General features: G+C 38.5%; 1 protein-coding gene across 1 annotated transcript in view; it reads right to left on the reverse strand.

The window, feature by feature from the left end:
• Nucleotides 1–22,865, reverse strand: part of CLSTN2 (calsyntenin 2) — a 962,254-nt gene that overhangs the window by 68,178 nt on the left and 871,211 nt on the right. Inside the window, exon 9 of the mRNA XM_072613511.1 lies at nt 368–530. Coding sequence (XP_072469612.1) covers nt 368–530 — 163 coding nt within the window. The remainder of the gene's footprint in view (nt 1–367; nt 531–22,865) is intronic.

Below are 22,865 nucleotides of genomic sequence, written 5' to 3' on the forward strand. Positions count from 1 at the left end.
GTAAGAGGATCAGAAGCTTTTCTTTTCTCAGTTTCCAATTTGGAATTATCAGAGGGTCAGTAGCAAGAAAAATCATTAGTAACATTCACTCAATGGGTATAGTTCTTTTTGATCTAAAATCAACATCTGGCTCAACCCAGGCAATTTATTATCTGAAAAACTCACTGTCTGGATTAGTATGTAGTTTCCATAATCTCTCTTTTATCAAGAAAGGATTATTAAAATTAGCCAGGCCAATATCTAATCACTCCCCTCTATAAGGTTCTTTTAATTCAACTCAGCATTCAGTGCTTACTACTTGCCATTCTGCACAGGAATGGTCTGATATTTGGACCTTTAGGGTCCTTTTAGGTTACAAGAGGGTTACCTTGCCAGCATGCACCAACAGTGAGTTGCATGGCTATGTGTGATGGGTGAATGGGCCAATCGTTTGTCACGAGGTAAGGCTCATACGTCGTGCCATCCATGTATAAGGTGACCACAGGAAACTCCACGTTGACGACGTAGTAATGCCACTCCTTGTCACAAATCTAAGCAATAACAAGAAAGAGAGAACTTTTTAAAACTGGGTGTTCCCCATAATGATCAAATAGTTTCTCGTTTCAGTTATGAAGGAAGACAATTGCATTGGACCTGGCTGCTAAGGAAAATCATAAATTCTTATGGAAATGCCATTTTTTTGTGTAGCTCTTTCATGTAGAAGAGTGGTGTTGAACTCAAATAGAAACATACTGACTTAAAAAACCACATATTAGCATTATCTAGGTTTGTTGTAGTTTTATTTATTTTGCTAAACATTTCCCAATTACATTTTAATCTGATTCTCAGTCTGAGCCTTTGACATCTCTGTAGAACTTGGAGACCTCCACAATGTTCTTTATCCGAACACTTCAGCTTTTATGCCAGATGCGAACTCAGCAAACCGTCTATCTCCTGAATTACATCTTTCAGGAAGACTTTTCTAAGTAATTTATGGAGCAAATGAAGCTTTCTTTCTTCAGCATGCAACATTTCCAATGCCCTCTTCAGTCACTGTGGAATATCTTTACCCTTTGGCTTGTATAGACCCTGAACAGAAATATATATTACACCATAATATAGTTCCTTGCATATTATATATGCTCAACAAGCACTTTTTAATTTGTTGGAAGAATGAGTGATACAAACATTTGATTCATTTCTTGACTATATTTGTCCAAATAATTATTGGTTGTCTTGGGTGGCCAGAAGGTTAGTTTAGACTCAATTTTAGATAACATCTAGCAGAGTGTCAAGTTGGAAAAAATTTTGTTTCGTAAGTGATTTTCATTACAGAGGAGGTGAATAAGAATGAAGGAGGGAAAAGGAAAAAGGTAGAAGAAAGGAGAATAAAAAATAGAAGGGAAGAAGTAGGAGAAGAAAGAGAAGAAGAGGTAAGGACATTGAATTGACTAAATTTGGAATTGGAAAGTTAGACTCTAAATCCTGGCTCAGACACTTGTTAGTCATGTGATTTGGATATGCCATTTAGGCTCCCTAATTCTGGGTTTCCTTAAATAAGATAAATACCGGCTCTATCTACATTAAAGGTAGCTAGGTGGTGCAGGGATTAGAGAGTCGGGCCTAGAGTCAGGACGACTGGAGTTCAAGCCCAGCCTCAGATACATGCTAGCTGTGCGACCTGTGCGCAAAGCATTTAACCTGTTTGCTTCAGTTCCCTTAACTATAAAATAGGGAGGATAATAGTACCTACTGGGAGAATGAAATGAGGTAATATTCATAAAATGCTTAGCACAGTTCTTGGTACCTAATCGGCACTGAATAAATACTGGTTTCTTTCCTTCTATTTACCTCATAGGGTTGCTGTGAATATCAATATGGAAAGAATTGAACCCTTTCATATTATCCAGCTAATTCCCTTTTCTATTTATGTTTTGAGCACTTAACAGTGCTTCACACCTATAAAGCTTTCAATAAATGCTTTGTCATTCATTCATACATACATACGTTCATTCATTCATATCTCATATCTTCTTTACTGAACTTTAAATTTCCTAAGAGCAAAGGCTAGGTCTTATTTAAATTTTGTATCTCCCAAGAACCTAGAATGGTGCTCTGAACTTACTAAGGGTCTAATAAGTGTTTATTTAAATAAAAAATGATAGAATTCTAATGGAACCTTTGTGTTCCCTATCACTACCAATATTTTCTGAAGGCATAAAGAAATTAGAATCATAAAAAGAAAGTAAATTAATTGGAAGGTGGTTAAACCAACTTTGAACATGGATGGGTTTATTTCAGCCCCACTTCTGAAGAAAGTATTTTTTGACTTATTGGAAACTTAACTCTGACAGGTTACTGCTAGTCACTGTTAGTCATAGTCCATAAGGTTGCATATTTGCTTTCAACATAGAATGAAAAAAATTCATAAGAAATAAACAGAGATATGCGATACAGCCCAGAGGAAAGTACTCATATCTGTTGAGGGATCTAGGGGGAAAGATAAGTTTGTTTTCATTTGATTTAGATAAATACATATTAATACTTGTTTTTACACTTTTGAGACTTAAGTCCTTGACCAGACATATTGATATGTATATGAAATGCCTTGGGATGCTCTGGGCAAGTTGTTGATAAATGAGAGCATGGAAATACCACGGCATAGTTAGTAAAAGCACAATTTGCAGCAGAATATCTGTAGCTATGAGGCCAATTCCTTTGATGTGTTTGATGGGTACTTTGGTTTTCATATTAAAATGTATGTGTTTATGTATATATGTGTATGTGTATAATATATATAACATATATGCATATATATAATATACATGTGTGTATATATTGCATTCTATTGATATGCTCTTAGAATAATCCAAATCCATCAACCTGTCTTGCATCACTCCCTGTTTGATAAGGGACAGGTTTCAGAGAAGTTCAGAATTGGAGAGAACTTTGGAGGTCATCTAATTGATTTACAACTGGATTATAATATCTGTAACAAATAGTCATCCAACCTTAACTTCAAAACCTCTAGTAAGGGGTGATACTTTGCAATTAGGAGACCTGGGTTCTATAGAGTTTTAGCATTGCCTCTGACTGGTTTTATTAAGTCATTGGATTTCTCTGGGCTTCATTTTCTTCCTTTGTAAACAGGGGATAATAACACCTGGCCCACCTACTTAATAGGAATACTGTGAAGATCAAATGAGATGATAATGTAAAAATGCTTTATAAAGTGTTATGCAAATTCAAGTCATTATTTATTGATGTTATATTGTAGGTGGTGCAGTGGATAGACCACTGGACTTGGAGTCAGGAAGCCGTGAGTTCAAATCCAGCTTCAGGTACTCAGTACTTGTCTGACCTTCGGCAAATCACTTAACAGCTGTCTTCCTCAGTTTCCTCAACTGTAATGAGAATAAATAATAATAGTATCTACCATACAGGGTTTTTATGAGGATAAATTGAGATATCTCAAAAATTCTATGGAAATCTTAGAGTATAAATTACAGCTATTATTCATATTTTGAAAAAATATAGCCTCAATATAGAAAAGTTGTCCTAAGTTACCCTTGGAATATTAAAAACTAAAATGGAATGGATTTCATCAATAAGAAAGAGGCACAACTTAGCTTCTATTTAGACCACAAAACAGCTTTTCAATCAAATCATTTCTGTTCTCTGAGCAAAGGAGATTGTTGGGGGGTTGATTTTGTTTCAACTATCATTACAGCTGATAACTGAGTAATGGACTACTGGTGGGCTTATCCAGGAGAGTTGTCAATCTGTCTGGTTATTTATATTGTTAAGGAACAGGGTCAGATCAGCCATTCAATCAACCAACCAGTTTTTATTGAGTGCCTCCTCTATGTATTCCCTTGTCAAGGTGCTTTATTGGACATAATAAAAAAAGAAAACCCTATCCTTGCCCTTGAGGAGCATTAGCCTGGTCTAGTTGTAGAGACAAAATAAATATATGTGGAAAAAATTCCAATCTTAGAATCACGGGATGCCAGAGCTGGGAGTGAGCATAGGGGATCACTGAATTCAACCTTTTCACTTCATAGACGAGGAAACTGAGGGTGAAACAAGTTTAGTTCCTAAGGAAAAAGCTAGTTATTCAGTCAATCAACAGCGATTTATTAAGAGTTTACTATGTGTCAAATGGACAGCAACGTGAGCAGTGGATAGAGTGCAGGTCCTGGAATCAGGAAAATTCTGAACTTTATAAGTTCAGATCTAGCCTCAGACACTTACTAGCTGTGTAGCCTGGATAAGTCACTTAATTCTGTTTGCCTCAGTTCCTCATCTGTAAAATGACCTGGAGAAGGAAATGGCAAATCACTCTAGCATCCTTGCCAAGAAAACTCCAAAATGGGATCATGAAGAGTGATACAACTGATACAATTGAACAACAACTACAAAATGTGCCAATCACTATAGATTGTAGATTTGAATCACTGGAGATTCAAAGAAAGACAAAAAACAGAACCTACTCTCAGGGAGCTTGTATTCTAATTGGTAAAACAACACATATGTAACTATATGGCAGAGAGGAACCCAATGCAGCAGTTGGCTGGACCAAGAGAAGTCTCCTGCAGAAATTAGGTATTTGAACTGAGTCTTGAAGAAAATTAGGGAAGTTAAGAGGTAGAGGTGAGAGAATATGTCCAGGCCTCCTGAATCCCAGTCCACTATTTTTCAACTGCTGTTGAAAACAGCTAGTATACTCCTTTTTGTAATTAATCTGTGATCTCCCTTGTGTAGATAATCTGTCCATAGATGGAGATAACTATCCATTAATGTCTTCTTGCTCATATCATTCCATTATATCCTCCATGGAAGTCTACCTAATGTACTAGAGGTCTTCCTCTTTCTGTGTCTTTTAATATTTTACAAGCATCTATCAAGAGATTTTGTTCGATCCCTTGCTTTTATGCATAGGAGATGCTTTGCTGGAGAGGCTACATTCAGATGTGATCTGTAACAGAGAAATGCTCGCAAAACTTTGCTTGTTTCTTCTCTCACATTTTCATCAGTTACCCTCAATATATACATAGGCCATTCTTAATTTTTTTTGAGATGAGAAAGTAAACATATGGATGTCTTCTTGGTCATTTTTTTTGGGTGGGGAGAGGTACTAGACCTTCGTTGGTTTCAGAAGCTTCCAATAAGGAACATCTACCAATGCATCATGGTGCCTTTTCTGGAACTTATAGTCATAGAGAGTAGATGGGGACACTGAGAGGTTGGGTCACTTGCCAAGGGTCAGAGGCTGGTCATGCACTTGACTCTGAGACCAGCTCTCTTTTTACTGTATCAAGTTGTATCTCTAGTTGACTTGATTCAACAGTAATGCCACTGGAGAAATTGTCTGTTCTTTAGAAACCTTTTCTTCTTGAAAAGATTCTTGAAAACTTATTGTTGAATTCCTTTAAAATGGTGTTACATGCCGTGTGGATTTCCTAGTATATACCTGGTCAGGTTCTCCTGACTGCAGGTACAGGGCTTTATACTTTACATAGCACTTATATTTATATCCATCATCGTATTTGATCCTCATCATATTTTATGCTCCTCCTAGGCCAGGTATCATTATCTCCTTTACAGAGGAAGAAATGATGATCAAGTAGGGCACCAAGGATATTTTAGAGAGGATATAAGTCATCCTCTGTGGGTTCATTCCTGAAGGGCCAAGGTCCATCATTAGTAGTCCATCATTATGAATTTATCTAAACTCTTCTAGAGTTTCTATCTATTTCTAATTTAAAATATCCAGTTAAAGTTCTAACTTAAAATTTCCTTCCAAACTGGGAACACAGCAGTTATATTTTGGACCAAGGGTGCTGTTCACGCTTGTGGAGAATTAATTTTGATTGACCAATGGGAATCAGGGACCATTTAATAGCAACTTATTATTTCCTCTCTTCTGGGAATTTGTTCTAGCATTGTTACATGACAATAATATGCAAGTTTAATTAGCTTACTGTGTCCTGTTAGCTAATCTGAGAGTTAAAATTTCAAAAGAGTCCCAAACTCAATTTTCTGTTAATGCTTTCCCAGTAATTAAAGAAGACTGAAACTTTGATTAAACTTAAATGTTTCAGGCACAAAGTAGGCCACTTAGCTGCCTCCTTCTCAGGAAAAGATTTGATGTCACTATCAGTTATGGAATAAAACATTTAATTCAGAGTCAGAAAACTTAGGTTCTAATACTAGATCTGACTTCTCTTTCTCATCTGTAAAATAGCAGTGGTGAGGCATAGACTATCTATCACCTCAAAGGGCTACTGTGACTCACTGGGTCCACCATTTAGTTAGTTCCTCTAGGTAGAATCAAAGGCTTTGTCCCTCAGTAAGAAAAGTTTAGGAACCATGGAGAGCTTGGTGAGTGAGTTTTTTTTTTAAACAGTACTCCTGAAACCACTCTCTGTAGTACTTGGCATACACATACAGCTGGTCATGAATCTTAGCATTCTTTCATGCTTATAATAGACATAAGACCTAAAAATGTTTCTCAGACACTTAACTAAGTTTAAGACAGTTCCCCAGATGGGATTCCATGGAAGCCAAACACTTACCACCTACCAAGAAGGACCTCAAAATTAATAAGCTCTGAAAGTTCCAGAGCTCAGTTTTAGATTTGTATTCGGGTTATGTTCCTTCTCCTCTGAGACTGGTATTTACAGAGTAGTAGACAACAACTTATCTATGCATTTCAGTTGGCTTTTCCAGCTAGAATAAAATATTATTTTTCTCCCTTACAGAAGTAATATTGACTTGCTGAGCATCAGTTTCCTTATCTGTAAAATGAAGAGAATTGAGCTAGATTGCACCTCAGGTTGGTTCCAGATCTGACATTCTAGGCTTGTACTTATGACTTAGATGTCACAAATGGCAGTAATGGTAGGATTTTCTTCGGGGTGGGGGGAAGCAGTGGGATGTGGAGTGAAATTGATTGAGTTCTGCATGAAGGTAATCTGAAGGTGAGGACATAAAAGCTCTCCCTGTGCCCTCCTTTGGATTAAATGCACAGTTCTTCATGAATAGATAACACCATGAGGGAAGCTAAATGATCTTTTTTTGTCTTTCATTTTGGAATAAGATATTTTTCTTAATGTTCTTTTTCATACTGTCCTGTCTCATGTATCAGAAAATTGCTTCTTCAGAAGCATATTAGCCTGATAAGACCTGATGAATATTTTAGTGAACCTTGCAACGTAAGCAGGAGGGGGGCCAGTTAAATAACTCCACATCCTATTATGCTTCATCAAATGGTTTGCTGCCACCATCTTTGATTCTTAGGGGAAGGATTTTCTACCTAGCCAATATCTGCCACCTCAAATGACAGTTTATCCCTGCCTGAATCTTGATATTCAAGTTCAGCCCTGCTAAGTTTGTTCCTCATACCAGGTATGTTTAATGCAAAGACAGGTGTGCTATCTAAGCATTGGTGTTAATACCAGTGGCACAGGTCTGCTATGTTTGCGTTGAGTTCTGCAAACCTTCAGTGAAATGAGACAAAGTGTGATTCACTGTATTAATCTTGATCCTAAACAAAAAGCTATGAAAGATCCTTCCTTCCTCTCTATGTGTTTTGACTTTCCCAATTAGATTGCGAGCTCTTTGGGAGCAGGACTGTTTTATTCGTATCCTCAGAATACAGCATGGTGCTCGGCTTACAGTAAGTGCTTAATGAATGCTTTTCCACTCTTTCTCCCAGTGGAGAGGAGGGTGATAACCCATGAGGAATAGCATATGCATTGGCAGGTGTGGCAGGAGCTTAATAAATATTTGTTGAAATGAATTATCTTTGAAGGAAAATGGCTTCCTTAGCAATCTTATATGCTATTTCAGAAATTCATGTATGAAAACAAGTACCAATGAACCAGAGGAGAAAACGGAAGGAGAAGCCCAAAGTTGCCTTTTGGGAAGGTCAGAATGAGCAAAACTCCCTTCCATAACAAAAACTTAGGGAAAATAAAATTTAGTTCACTGCATACTGAGCAGCTTCTTGGAACTCTCTCAGCCCTATAAGGGGTACCATGGGAGAGCAAAAGAGAAATAAAAGGTTCAGTCCCTTCCCTTGTTTTTGTCCATCTTTCATTCTCAAAGAGGACCAGTGACATCATGAGTGATGTCTTGACTTGCAAGTGAATTGGATTCAAGTGAGGCAGAGCTGGGCCAAGTCACCAGCCTCACTCTCTCCTCCAGAGTCATCGGATTCAAGTGACAAGACATAGGTTAGGACAACTAGAGATGGCTCCAGATGTAGTGGGAGATGTTGGCCTTTTTAAGCTAAGGTCTTTCCCAGATCTCAGTTTGTCTGAGGCAACACACATTCAGTGTTTAGGGTAGGTAAGAATTGAGATAAAAGATGGCCTACTTTGCCTTCACAAAAGGTCCCTGCCCAACACACATGATATTTATCTATCCTATCTATCTATCTATCTATCTATCTATCTATCTATCTATCTATCTATCTATCTATCTATCCATCCATCCATCTATGAATCATTTCTATAATAAACTCTGCACTAACTATAAATAGAACAGGAGTTTTGAGATAAAGAAGATAACTGTGGTTTGGAGATCTGAAGGAAGGAGGAGGCAGGGCTTAAGCTGGGCCTTGAGACATAGATATTACTCTGCTAAGCAGCAGGAGGAAGGCAGGCATATCAGGCAAAAAACCCAGAGTGAACCAGGTGTGACCAAGGGACCATAAAGGGTTAGACCTATTTTTGATGGAGGGTGTATGTATGCAATTCTGGGAGATGTGGCTTAATAGCTAAGGGTATCGTAAAAGCTTAATAAATAAAGCTTTAAAGCTTTAATAGCTAAAAAAAAAAAACCCTAATACTTTTTGGTACATGCTGTATTACCACAGAATTTGATAGTCGGAAGGAATCTCAACAAAGACTTTCTGGTTCAATCTATGACTGAACAAAAAAAAAAAAAACCCCTGAGAAGTGCTCATCCCATTCTACCTCTGGATGGCCCTGTTAGGAAGGGTGTGTGTGTGTGTGTGTGTGTGTGTGTGTGTGTGTGTGTGTGTGTGTGTGTGTGTGTGTGTGTGTGTGTGTGTGTGTGTGTGTGCGCGGTGCACGCACACATCAAACTCAATTTGTCTCTTTGCCTCTTCTACTCATTGCTTTCTAGTTCTGTCTGCTATGAATGAGCAGAACAGGTCTAGTCTCTGACAGCCATTCAAATCCTTGATGGTCCCCCAAATTCTCCTTTTCTCCAAGTCAAAGATCCCTCAGATTATTTTTTCTTTTTTAAAAAATTAATTTATTTTAAACTTAAATATATAGTAAGAAAGGAAAAGAAGCATATTATAAACTTAAATATTAAAACTTAAATACAAAATAAGAAAAGGGAAAAAATAGTATTGACATGTACATAGCAGAATGTAAGAGAGGATTTAAAATGTACAGCCCCCAGTTTCTTTAATGAGCTTTCATGGCATGGTCTCTAGGCTCTTAACCAGCATGATCACTCTCCCCTGGACATGGTCCAGTTTATCATGCCAGGACCAAACTAGATAAAACATGTCAGATGTGGTCTGGCCAGGGGGACAACTGCCTCCCTTGTTCTAGACTCTTGATGCCCTCCTAATCATGCCTAAAATGGTTGTAGTATCATGCTGGGAGAAGTGATTTACATTTGATGCTTTGGACCTTTTGACAAATGGAACCATTTAGTACTTGGATACTCCAAGGGCATGTAATTCTGCAACCTCCTGGGTACCTGACACAGATGCTGCCTGACACAGTCCAAAGTTCTTCTAAAACTTAATGCTGTGACTGAAGTATTCATCACCCTGGGGTAGGCCTCTGTGAATGGTCCTTTTACTGCAGGTAGAATTACTGGACCCAAAGCCTTTGGGGCTGAGAGGGATCTTCTAATTAGTGCTTCTCTGGCTTAGGTTTTGAGAAGGCCACTCCAAGTCACAGGGAGGTACAGCAGTGGGGCACTGGAGGACAAGGTAGCATACAACCTCTCCAAACAAATACAGCAAGGTGCTGAGTAGTGAGAACAATGAATTCCACAAAGTGGCCTCATGTATTCAAATTCGCATTATTTGAAGTTACAATGATATAAATGATGGTGATTGGTTCCAGCCCAAGGCAGCATGAATTCGAATAATATGACTACTTCACAGGATCTGTTATTTCAGTTAATTAGGAAGCACAATGTATCCTCAGTCACTCAGTCAAAAAGCAATTACTGAATGCATATTCTGTGCCATGGATTATGTGAGGTACCATGGTATTGTCCTAGAACCCAGAATTCCTATTCTTTCTGACTTCTGGCCAAAAGCTTTAAGGAAAGCTGATGAAAAAAGGTGGTCATTTGGGTTTCCTTATCAAAGTATGGAGGATCCTAGATTCTTTAGATTCTAACCCTAACCCTGTCTTAACCCCCTTACCTTCAAATTTCAGAGTTAGCTGTGTTTGTATTCAGTGTTGTCTCCTTTTTGTTTCCTTTCCCCCCTTTCCAATATCCCTGCGCCCACCATGCAACTACTGTCCTCCTACTTCTTTCCCTTCCCTCTATCAAATATGCTTTCAAGAAAGGATCTCATATCAATCTTTTAAGCCTCAGTTGGGCATCTAGGTGGTATAGTGGATAGACTGCTGAGCCTGGAGTCAGGAAGACTTCTGAGTTCAAATCTGACCTTAGATGCTTACTAGCTATGTGACCCTAGGCAAGTCACTTAACTATGTTTACTTCAATTTCCTCATCTGTAAAATGAGCTCCACTTCTGTATCTTTGCCCAGAAAACCCCAAATTGGGTCACAAAGAGTCAGACATGGCTGAAGAACAATAAAACTTCAGTCATTGAACTTGAGTCACTATCTTTCAGGACTTTTAAAAAAATTATCTATAGTCATATAATGAAAGACTCTGTTGTTTGTTAGGAGATTTTGGAACATTAGCCCACAGGTAGGATTTATTTTTTTAAGTAAGTGACTCCAAAATTATACTATCACACTATGTAGAATCATGAAGACAGAGGATCAAATCTCATCTCTGACAATTAATAACCTTGTCCTTGACCATGGACAAGTTAACTCACCTCTCTGAGCATAATTTTCTTACTTTTAAGAAGGGATCACTAATGCCTATAGCACTCATCTCATATGGTTATTGAAAGACCCAAGATAGTATATAAAAAGCACTTTGCAAACTTGAAAGTGCTATATAAATACCCATTATTATTTCATTCTCATTTTCACATTCCATGTGTCTGTCCTAGAGCAATTCACTATCTTATTATGAATCTTTCATGGTTAGTGTTTAATTGGATGAATATGTTGAGATGCAAGCTCGTCTTCTGCTGATAGCTGGGACAACTCCAGCAGTGGAGAGGACAGTGGGGATGGTTAGGTGTTTCTTGTTCCCAAATGGTTTGGCTTTCTTCTCTTTCTCCTTCCAGCCTCTACATCAACCCATTTCAATGCTTCTCATCTTTTTGGGTTTTGACTTCCATATTAATAATGCTTTTTATTATAAGTAGTTTGGCATTTATATGTTCTTAGTATGAATACAGCTATGAATTTTTAATTAACTAATTAATTTTTGGGTCAATATTATACATGGAAGATTATGGTTTTATCTGTAGTAATGATCCAGTTCCATAATTATTATCAATAGTTAATGTAGTAGTATTATCTCATTCCTCTCATCTTATTCAATGAAGTTAAGATATAAATAGCTCTGGGACAAGTTCTATCCTGTTATTATTCATTTTTGCTTAATGTTCTACAGACTATTATATAGGTAGATAGAATAACTGCTTTTAGTGATTGGGTAAAATAATTGGAAATGAGCTCATCTTTTCTTGTCCTACTGAAAGCATCTCATGTATAACTCCAGGAGCATATAGAAGATGATATGTAATTTATTTTGTTCTCACCTAGTTTGAATTCTCTCCATTCTTCCTAAATCTCTCCCTTCCTCTTTGGCTATGGCTGCTATGACATTAGCTCATTATTACTAATAAGAGTAGGACAGAGAATTAGGGCTCTGGACTTTCAGAGGAGAGAGATAGATCCCTGTGAGCTGAGATCTTTGGGTAAGGCTTCTCAAAGGAAGTTGTACCTTTATTAGGGCAGGAATGAAAGGGGGCAAAATGATTAGGGCTAGGAATTGGTATGAACAGAACCTAAGGTAGGATGGAAGAATTATTTCCTTACATATAAATTGAATGAAGACCCATACCAACTTTAACCTCACATATGCACCTGTAGTCACAGTCGGATCAGAGAATCTTTGGAGGCATAGAAATGGAATGTTTAATTAATATTTTATACACAGGGGGCCATACTCATTTAAAGACCCAGATTAGCTTCTTCTGTGACTGCAAGTACAAACAGTAATCGAAAAATGATAAACCTGAGAACTAGGAACAAAATAAATATGCTAGATACATAATTCAGCTGAGTGGGGAAGGATACTTCAGAAAGTGACACTTTAGAGGTTATAGAATATATATAGAATTCCACAGTAGTTTGTGAATGGATGGCTCAGATAAAACTTGGCCAAAAAAAAAAAAAGAAAAAAAGGACTGTTTTGTTCCCTCGAGAAGATCACCAAGGTCTTAACTTTCATCTGAGGTTCTTTTCTTCAAGTTAAGAGATTTTTAATTTGGAGATTTATAAACATAATTTTCTAGCTCTACGAATGCTTAGGAAGGGACCACCAAAGCCACTGGTGACGTTGCTGAGGACGAGGCATAAGGAAGACAGTTGAGGACCCTATGAGTTTCTCTAAACCCAGGGCTAGCATTATGATGTGCCCGTGCAAATAATATGGAGGAGGTTTTCCATAACTTATCCTTGAGTTTGTCCCAGGGCATGAAGATAAAATGAGAGATAATATTTGAAAAGTGCTTTGCAAGCCTTAACATTGTAGATAAATCCTAGTTATCGTTAATTATCACTTTTGCTGTTTTGTGGATATTCTGTGAGATGACTCATGTAGCACCATCAGTTACTTGTCCAGTGAATTCCCATAGAACAAAGTGAATGCAGTCTTTTCCACTATATGGATCTCAGAATTCCGGACCTGGAAGGGATCTTGGAGATCGCCTTTTGTTTTACATTCAATTTTCTTTTACAATTTCCTTTTACATTCAATCAAACTGAGAGGGGAAGTTAACTGCCTTACCTAAGGTCACCCAGGTAGTCAATATCAGAGGTGGGATTTGAAACCAGGTTCTTTTATTTCAGAACCAATGGTCTTTCCCTGTACCGTGCCCATGCCTAAGAGTCCTACTCTGAACTCATCATGCTATTTGAAATAACACATCCTTTGTGTTGTAAATGCTTGTTGCATTTATAATATGAATAAGATGAGACTTTATTAAGTTCAATTCCATCCAACCCTGCCCTTATTTCTTGGAAATTATCTCATTTATCTACTTTTCCAAAGCAACCCTTATAATCCTAGCTTTGTCCCACATGGTTTTATATCATGAGGGAAAGAATAAAAAAATTTCCCCCTTAATTGTTAACAGGATGAAAAAGTAAGCCTATTGCGGTCTCAGTCTGCCAACTGGGCAAATATTTAATCACTAGGATTAAGTTTGTCAGATTTATTGACTATTCTGGAATTACAAGCTCCAAAAAGAAATTCCAAGAAAAGTTTTTCAAGAATGTTTATGAGCTTTGTTAAAACTTTTCTCTACCAATATGGGCTGCTGTTAAAAGTATGGTTGCAATAACACATGGTAAGATGCCTTTCATCTTCTTCTGGCCCTTTGGCATTCTGGGTTTTTTAAGTCAGCAGGTACTTTCTGACCAGGGTCCCCATTAGCTGGGCTGTCAGAATTTTCTTTGCATTACACTTCTTTCTAACCATTTGAAATTAGGGGGCATACCAAGAGAGGAGAGGATAGACCTCTTCCAATTCATTTCTTTGCACAGGTAAAGGAATAAGTATAGAATATACATATATATATATATATACATACATATATATATATACATGCATGCACACACAGACACACAGACACACACTGCCACACTTGGTGGATGTGTTATTAGTTTGCTGATCTCTCTCCTCTCCCTCTCTCTTTATTTTTTGTTACAAAGGACAGCAGATTAAAGGGGAGGTGTGCATTTGGAAATGAAGATGGTGTTAAAAGATATTAATAATTTTTTAAAAATCAATGGCACACAATATAAACAAAATCCTAAATACTGATAAACATCATGAATTTTCACTGAATTTGTGTAAGATTAAACGTCTTATTTTTCTAAAATTCTAAAATTTTATGCCTGAGGCTGAATGACTTTCGAGGCATTTCCTGGTGTTTTTGGCTTAGCCAGTCATAAAACATATTCCTTATTTCAGAAAGTCATCTTTGGTGGTGCTCACTTTTGTCCTAGGTAACATTTTTCTTATAAACTGCTAACCTAGTGTCAAAGGGGGAAAAATCCTTTCTATTCTGGGAACAAATAATAATATGAAGAGAAAGCAAGAATTCTACAACTGCCTAGAGTTTTTTTTTAATAGCTATTTAATTCAATTCACCTGTTATGTGCAAAGCACTTTACTACTAACTGGATAAACAAAGAAAGAAATAAAAATGGTTCCTGCCATCAGTGAGTTTATATTCTTTTGAAAGTATAACATGTACACAGATGAATACAAGGTGATTCAAGGAAGGTGGCAGCACCAAGAATGGGAGAGACTAGGAAAAGTTTCCCATCTTTTCATAGGATTGTAGATCTAGAGTTAGAAGAACTGTGGAAGTCATTTAGCACAAGACAGACTAGGAATCAGTACTATAGATTGTGCTAGAATTAGGATAGGAGGGGAAGTTGAAAAGTTAAAAATAATTTGGTGATTGACAGCAGAAGAAATCCAAGTTATCAACAGCCACATGAAAAATACTCAGAATCACTAATAATTAAAGAAATAAAAATGAATACAACTCTGATGTTCTACTTTACACTCCTCAGATTTATAAAATGGACAAAAAAAGAAAATGACAAATTGTGGATGGGTTATGGCACTGTTGGCAGAGTTGGCAATTGATCTAGTCATTCTGGAAAGTGGTTTGGAAATATATCCAATAAGTTATAAAACTGTGCATACTTTCTGACTCAGTGATAACCACAGTTAGGTCTATACCCCAAAGAGAACAAAGAAAGGGAAAAAGAGCCATATATATAAAAGTTGGGGCAGCTAGGTAGTGCAGTAGATAGAGCACTGGACCTGAAGTGAGGAAGATTCATGCTCCTGAGTTCAAAGTGACCATAGGCAAGTCACTTAAGTCTGCTTGCCTCAGTTCCTCATGTGTAAAATGAGCTGGAGAAGGAAATGACCAACCACTCCACTATTTTTGCCAAGAAAACCTCAAATGGGGTCATGAATTGTTGGGTACTACTGAAATGACTGAACAACAAAGTGCCAAAGTATTTATATCAGCTGCATTTGTAGTGGCAAAGAATTGGAAACAGAGGGAGTGCCCATTAACTAGAGAAAATCAGAGATACCTAGAAAGACTTGTACAAGAGTGAAGCAAACAGAAGCAGGAAAACAATTTATAGAATAATAACATTGTAAAAATGAAAATACTTTTAAAGATTTAGGAACTCTAATCATCACAGTGACCAATTATGACTCCAGAGGGCTCATGATGAAAGAGGCTACTCCCCCTGATAGAGACGTAATGGAATCAGAGTGTAGACTGAGATATCAATTTTTTTTAACATGGTCAATGCAGAAAATTGTTTTGTTGAGTGTATATAGTTATAATAAGAATTTTGCTTTTCTTACTTTCTCAGTGTGTGATGGGAGAGGGAAGGGAAAGAGAAGGCAGATCTTTGATAAAAACATAATAACAAAAAAAGTAGTCTGGTGGCAATGGATCTGAAAGAAAACTTAAGAAGGAAATCTTTTCAGGGTGACTTAAAGAACTAGCAATCAGAAGGTATTGTATCAATCTCCAAGTCAATATTAACAAAAGAAGAAACTGAAATTCTGGGGAAATGTGACACTCAATGGAGTTATTGTACTATTGTATGTCAGAGGTGTCAAAATGCAATAATGTTAATTTGTAGTTTTCTATGTCAATCTGTATCCTGCAGGGATCCATTTCTATTTGAGTTTGACACCATTGTGGTACATTATTATTTGCCCTTCAGCCCTTAAATTCTCACCAATCCCTAGTTCAGCCTTGTCAGTTTTTGTTTCTAATTTATTTACTTGCCTCACACAGTATCCATTTTTGTATTTTTTTCCTTTTGCATTTTTCTGAATTGGCTGACATTTGTCAAGGCCTTGGGGCAAAGAAGCAGTGATAGAATAGCATAGTTCACTTGTTGTAAGGTTATAAGGTATCTGATACAGAGCTAACTTAATATTTTAATGGTGCCAAAAAAAATCTGTCTCCGGTTTTGCTATTTAGGACAAGCTATTTCAAAGATTATACATTCTTTGATGGAGTTACCAGTTCCATCAAAGAGGAACAAATTGATCCTTGCAAAGGACCTTGAAGTGCAGGCACTATGGAGTGGATGATGGCATACAAAAGTTATTTAAAAACGAATTTTTAGAATTGATAATTGTAGGACAATTATTATTATTCCTGTTTTACAGATAAGGAAACTGAGTCTCAGAGGCTAAGTTATTCACACAGCTGAATGGTAGAGTCAGAATTCAAACTCAGATCTATCTGGATTCCAACTGTAGTACTCTGTCAACTACAGGGAAGTGGGATCATACAATAGTTGAACGTAGGTATGATTACTAACCCTAGGCCAGGTGTTGCCAACCCTGTGCCCTGGTTTTGACAAACGTTCTTAATTCTGGGGCATGAGGTTTGACAATGTGAGCTCAATTCTCTCATCAAACATTTATTAATTACCTTACTTGCGCAGGTGTCTATGCATTTTTCCCAAACATTTTCAGAGCCAATTGAAATGTTTTGAGAACTTAGGGCAAAGAATCAGTGTTGGTGTGGCACAGTTGACTATAAGGTACCTTATGCAGAGCCAACTAATGTAATACTGTAACATGAATGACATTCTTGGCATGTGGGTAAGGTACTGTGTTAGATGCTGGGGACACAAGGATAAGAAATGAAACCTGTCCCTTAAGTATTTATACACTGATAGTAGAATGTTACTCCCCAGAAGGAGACCATAATCTGTGGGGATTTAAGGCTGATGATTACTACATGGCTATAGGGTTGTTAAAGAGCCCTTGTAATTCTAATAATTTGAGTTTGATAAATTCTTCTTGCACCCAATCTTGTTCCCATATCAGCGTCTCATCAATGAATACTGGGCTGACTTTGTGGCGTGGGGTGACCTGACACTTACATGAATCGCTTTCTGTGAGTCCAGATTTATGGCAGCAGAAGGAGCACCTGGGGGGAGCAGGAAAGTCCTCATGGTATTTGGGCTGAGTTTTGAAGGAAACATGACACTCTAAGAAGTGGAAGTGAGGCAATTGATTGGGAGTAAGTGGAACTGAGGGGGCAAGTACATCTTTGTTCCTTGAAGCTATAGACCCCAAAGGAAGAAATGGGGAACCAATATGATAATGTATTCTAGAAAGAACCTTGAGTCATGGCAATTGATTCATTTCTAGGAGTTCTAGTTCCACATGGAGCCAGTTAAGAATAGGAAGCTGCAAGGGTTTTATCACATCAGCACTAACTGGAATATTTGGGCTGATTTATCTTACTATCTTTTCCTTACTAGGTACTCCCCCAGCACCCTACCCCCACTTATGGCTAGCAGATCCCAACCTTGTTCTGAGCAGCTAGTAGATGGCACAGTGAAGAGAGCACAGAGCCTGAAGTCAGGAACACCCAAGTCCAAATCCAGCCTCACACATTTATCACTTAACCTCTCTTTTCCTCAGTTTCCTCAACTGCAAAATTGGGAGAATAACATCACTTACCTCACAAAGTTGTTGTGAAAATCAAATAAATTTTAAAGTATGTAGTAGGGGGCCTGGCACACTGTGAGCACTTATTCCCTTCCCCTTTTTTTTCCTTCCCTGATCCCTGTCATTCAGAACCATCAGAACCACCAACTGTTGCCCTTCCCAACTCCAAACTCTGAAATTGCCCTGTGATCACAGCCTCCTGACCAGATTTGACCCTTCTCACTGTTTCACTCCCACTGATCCTTGCCTTTACCATCATTATTCATTCCCATCCCTGTTCTCTCAGTCCACCACAACTACAGTCTGATTTTTCTCCCTTTACAGTTTGGACACTTTAGTCATCCCAGTAGTACATAAGTTCCAGAAGGGCAACGATTGTTTTGTTTTTGGCTTTTGTCTGCAAAGTCCAGCATAGTCTGCCACACAACAAGAGTTTAGTGAAAGCTTGATGAAATAAACTAAATTTCAGGAGGATACTGTTCCTTACTCTGGAATTCCCTTGTCCACCCACTGCTCTTAAGCTGCAAATCCTAGACATTTTTGCTCTAAGCCATGAACTGCAAATTTTGGCTGAAAGAAGTTCCAATACTATCCTAACTGGGTCCATTATAAGTTTATGCTACTTAAACTCAATTGGACTTTTTCATTGCATAGTGATCCCTCCAATCACCATTTTTTCCCCACCTGATGGGGAGAGGACAATGATTTTTTTTGTATCTTGGGTATTTATCATAGTGCCTTGCACAGAGCAGGTCCTTAATGAATACTTGTTTAATTGAACTGAATCTCTGTAGATGGTGGCAAGTGTGTTGCGTTCTTGCACCATGTTCCTATTGGGGCTGGCCTGAAAATGCTATGGGCATGCTCTTTCAAGTCAGGAGATCCTAATGTTATCACCCATATCATCACGCCACCTCATTCCCCCCAAAAAAGTTTTTTTTTCATTTTGTCAAAAACAAGGGTTGTGGTCCTTTAGTGCTATTTTAATCAGGGTCAGGGTTCTGATTGAGGGTCAAGGACTCTCCGCCAGTGGAACAGTAAAGCAGGATCATATTTATACCTGGCCTAAGCATCGAGGCCTTCTGGGAAGACTCACTCATTGTAGAGAAGAGTATCTGGGGGCCTTAATTCCTTAGGAGTGCCCTCTCCTCAGCTTAATTCTGGCTCACAAATTAATCCTTTTTAGCCTAGTTAGCCATCTCCCTACCTGAGCCTTCTCAGAGGGCCAGGTTCTTAGACCTCAGTAGTGGAAGAGGAATAAAGCAAAGATGGCACAATAAGGCAGGAATTTACCCAAACTCTCCCAAATTTTACCTCAAAAGAACTATAAAGTAAGGCCTCCAAATGAATTTTGGAGGGGGAGAACTGACAAGAACATGGAGTGAAACAATTTTCTAGCCCAAGACAACTTAGAAGGTTGGCAGGAAAGGTCTGTCTCACTTGGGTAAAAGGAGAATGCAGTCCAACGCAGGTAGCTTCTGGGCAAGGCCCTGAGCCCTGGCTCAGGTCAGCAGCTACGTCCTGCAACCCTGGTGTAGCAAGCCAGTGGTAGGTTCCCCTGCATGCCCTGTACCCCTGGCACAGCAAACCAGTGGAGAGGCCCCAGGCCTTTGGAGCAGCAGGCCCATACACTGGCACAGGCCAGTGGATTGGTTTTGCAGCTCCAGCATAGCAAGCCAGAAGAGAAGCCCTGCACCTCCTGGTACAGGTCAGTGGCCATGCCCTGTAGCCCCTGGTGCAGCAGGGCAGCAACTGAGCTCCCATGTCCCTAGTGCAGTAGGCCAGTGGCTAAACTCCCATGTCCCTTGTATAAAAAGTTTGGAACAGTGCCTCCTCCACTCCAGGAGCAGAGCCCAACTTTAACATAAAACTAAGTCATGAAAAAGACTGGAAAAATGAGCAACAAACAAAAAAAGAACCTGACCACAGATAGTTACTGCAGTGACAGGGAAGACTAACACACAACTTCACAAATTCGATGCCAATGTCAAAATGGCTACATGTGAAGCTTCAAAGAAAAATTTGAATTGGTCTCAGGACCAAAAGGAATTCCTAGAAGAGCTCAAAATTATTTTAAAAATCAAATAAGAGAGGTAGAAGAAAAATTGATGAAAGAAATGAGAGTGATGTAAGAGAATCATGGAAATAATCAACACCTTGATAAAGGAAACACAAAAAAATGGGAAAAGATGCACAAAAATTCCCCGGAAGAATACAGTGTTGGTTAAGTATCAGGTTAAATTCATGTTCTACATTTGTCATAGCTTCATTCCAAGATGGTTGGTTCTCCCTATCAACTGGTTAGTCCCAGTTTCCTAAGTGAGCAAATTCCTAGATTCTCATCCCCTTTTCTTGATGCTTCAGTGTCAATGGTAGATGAGGTGAAAATCCTTTTCCTCCAATCATATCCCATACTTTCATCCTTATATACTTAAGTCCAACCTCTTCCATCATCTCTATCATCTTCAGGCTTCTCATTTCATTACCCACTCTGAAATTCTCCCCCTTTTGCTAATAAACTCCCACACTTGCACTGTCAGATGCCTAGTTGTCCCTATAAGACACTCCATCCCTGATGACCCTCTCCAATACTAGGCATTCCTCTTTTGCCCCTCATCTCATCCCCAAACACTGGAGGAAGCAGAGGAATAAATATACTCTTTACCTCTTACTCCTACTTTCAGACCACTCCCCTGCCACAATAACTCAGCAACCCTCATCCTTTGAGTTTCATTCAATCCATTTTTATCACCCAGTCCAACTCTTTATCTCATTCATCTACTGAGTCATTCCCCCTCCTTTTCCAAATAGTTCAGTACTGGGCTATTAGTCTTACAATCTGCTCAAACTCACTTCCTGCCTACATACTTGGGAACTTCAACTTTCATAATAATATTTTCTTAAGCACCCTGAACTTCCAGGTCATCTAATTCTAAGTCACAGTGACCTCCATTTCTTAGTTCTGCTTCTAGTTCTCTGGACTTAGCCACCATATTTCAGCGGTTTTCATAAATTGGAATTTCCTCTAGTACCTGTGCCCTTCTTACCATGGAACATCCCTCTGTCTACATGGCCCCCCTCTCCCATTGGTGAGTACCTCGTGGGCCTGCATTTTGAGGAGGGGCTCAGGTTGGCCGTATTTCTTTCTTCACTTGACTCTGCTTATAACTCTAGACTTTGCTCATTTGCTGGTATCACCACCCACCTTGTTTTGAATGGTCTTCCTTCCTTAGAATACAAGCTCCTTGAAGGCAGGAGCTATCTTTCTTTGTGCTTGTGTTTGTATCCACAGTAGCACTGTGCCTGGTACATAGTAAATGTGTAAAGTTAAATGCATTTTAAATGTTGACTGATTCCATTTTCACTCAACTTCAGTCTCACAAAGGGATGGTCATATCGTTCATTAGCCCTTCTCTCATAATTGTTTAACCCCCATGGTCCAGAATTATGGGATTTTTCTCTGTAATCACAATTTCTTATCATGGCAACAATAGAATCATAATAAAAAGCTGGCAGGGACCTTAGAGGTCATCTAATTCACTGCTTCTTAAACTGTTTAAGAGGGGTTGATGGGGTCTCAAGTGGAAAAAGTTTAAGAAGTCCAGAATTCTAGTTCAACAATCTCATTTTACAGTTGAGGAAACTGAGGCATATAGAGCTTAATTGCCCAAGGTCATAAAGGCAGTAAATGGCAAAGTCAGGTTCTGGAGTCAAGAAGTCTGACTCTAAACCCCTCATTTTTTTCTAATGTACCACACTATCCTGCAATTCCTTCTATGGTCCTGACCCTTCTAAACCCTATTCCTTCCTCCTCACCATGGACTCCAGCTCCTCTAATTCTCCCGGTTGTTTCATTTTATCACCCCTCCTCTGTTCTCCACTTCCTTCCTTCATAACCTTGGCCCTAAAGTCATGTAGTGCAATCAGACCCTATGAGCTTCTTTTGAATTCCTTTTCCTTTTATCCTACTGTCAGTACCCTTAATTTCTCTCTTTTCTCCTTATATTAACTGCTCTACTTCCTCCCTGCTTCTTCTCCTCCCCTAGTCTTTTAAAAATGCATTTCCTTGACCCGACTGTCCGTTATCTCTTCCTTTCTCAATCAAGCTCTTAGAAAGATTTGTCTGTGCTTGCTTCCTCCATTTCCTCAAATCCTATTCATGCCTTAGTCTGGTATTATGACTTTTGATTCTATCACTAGACTAGACTGAAGGTGTCCTTTCCAAGGTTACCAGTAACCTCTTACCTGTTAAATTCAAAGGTCTTTTCCCAGTCCTCATCCTTCTTGACATCTCTGCAACTTCTGGTACTGTCCATTTACTCTTTCCTCCCATGGCTTCTATTATAGTTCTTACTCAGTTTCTCCTGACCACTAAGTATAGGAACCTAAGGCTGTCTTAGGTCCTTTTCCTCCATCCTCCACCCCTTTCTACATTCTCTCCTTCAATGATCTCATCTGCTTCTCTAAGGTTCAAATCTCTCTATGTGTATGACTACCAATTTTATTTAACAGCAACAAAGTGCAACTAGCATTTAGCATTTACTATGTGCCACATATGTTGCTAAATATCTTACAATTCTTATCTCAATTGATCTTTACAACAATGCTGGAAGGTAGGTGCTATTTTTGTCCCCATTTTACAGATGAAGAAACTGAGGCAAACAGCCATTAAATGACTTACCCAGGGTCACACAGCTAGTAACTGCTTGAAGTTGTATTTGAACTCAGGTATTCCTCACTCCAGGTCCCATGCTCTATCCATTGTACCACCTATATCCAGGCCTAATTATTCTCTTGAATCCTAGTGTCATGTTATCCACTGTTTACTGAATATCTTCACCTAAATAGACTCATAGGCATCTCAAACTCAATATGTTCAATGGAACCCATATTTTTCCTCCAAATGCTACATTCCTATTGGAAGAATTACCATCACTCACAGAACTACCAGTCACCCACATTCACAACTTTGA

Source organism: Notamacropus eugenii, chromosome 5 (assembly GCF_028372415.1).
Source record: "Notamacropus eugenii isolate mMacEug1 chromosome 5, mMacEug1.pri_v2, whole genome shotgun sequence".
NCBI classification, from domain to species: Eukaryota; Metazoa; Chordata; class Mammalia; order Diprotodontia; family Macropodidae; genus Notamacropus; species Notamacropus eugenii.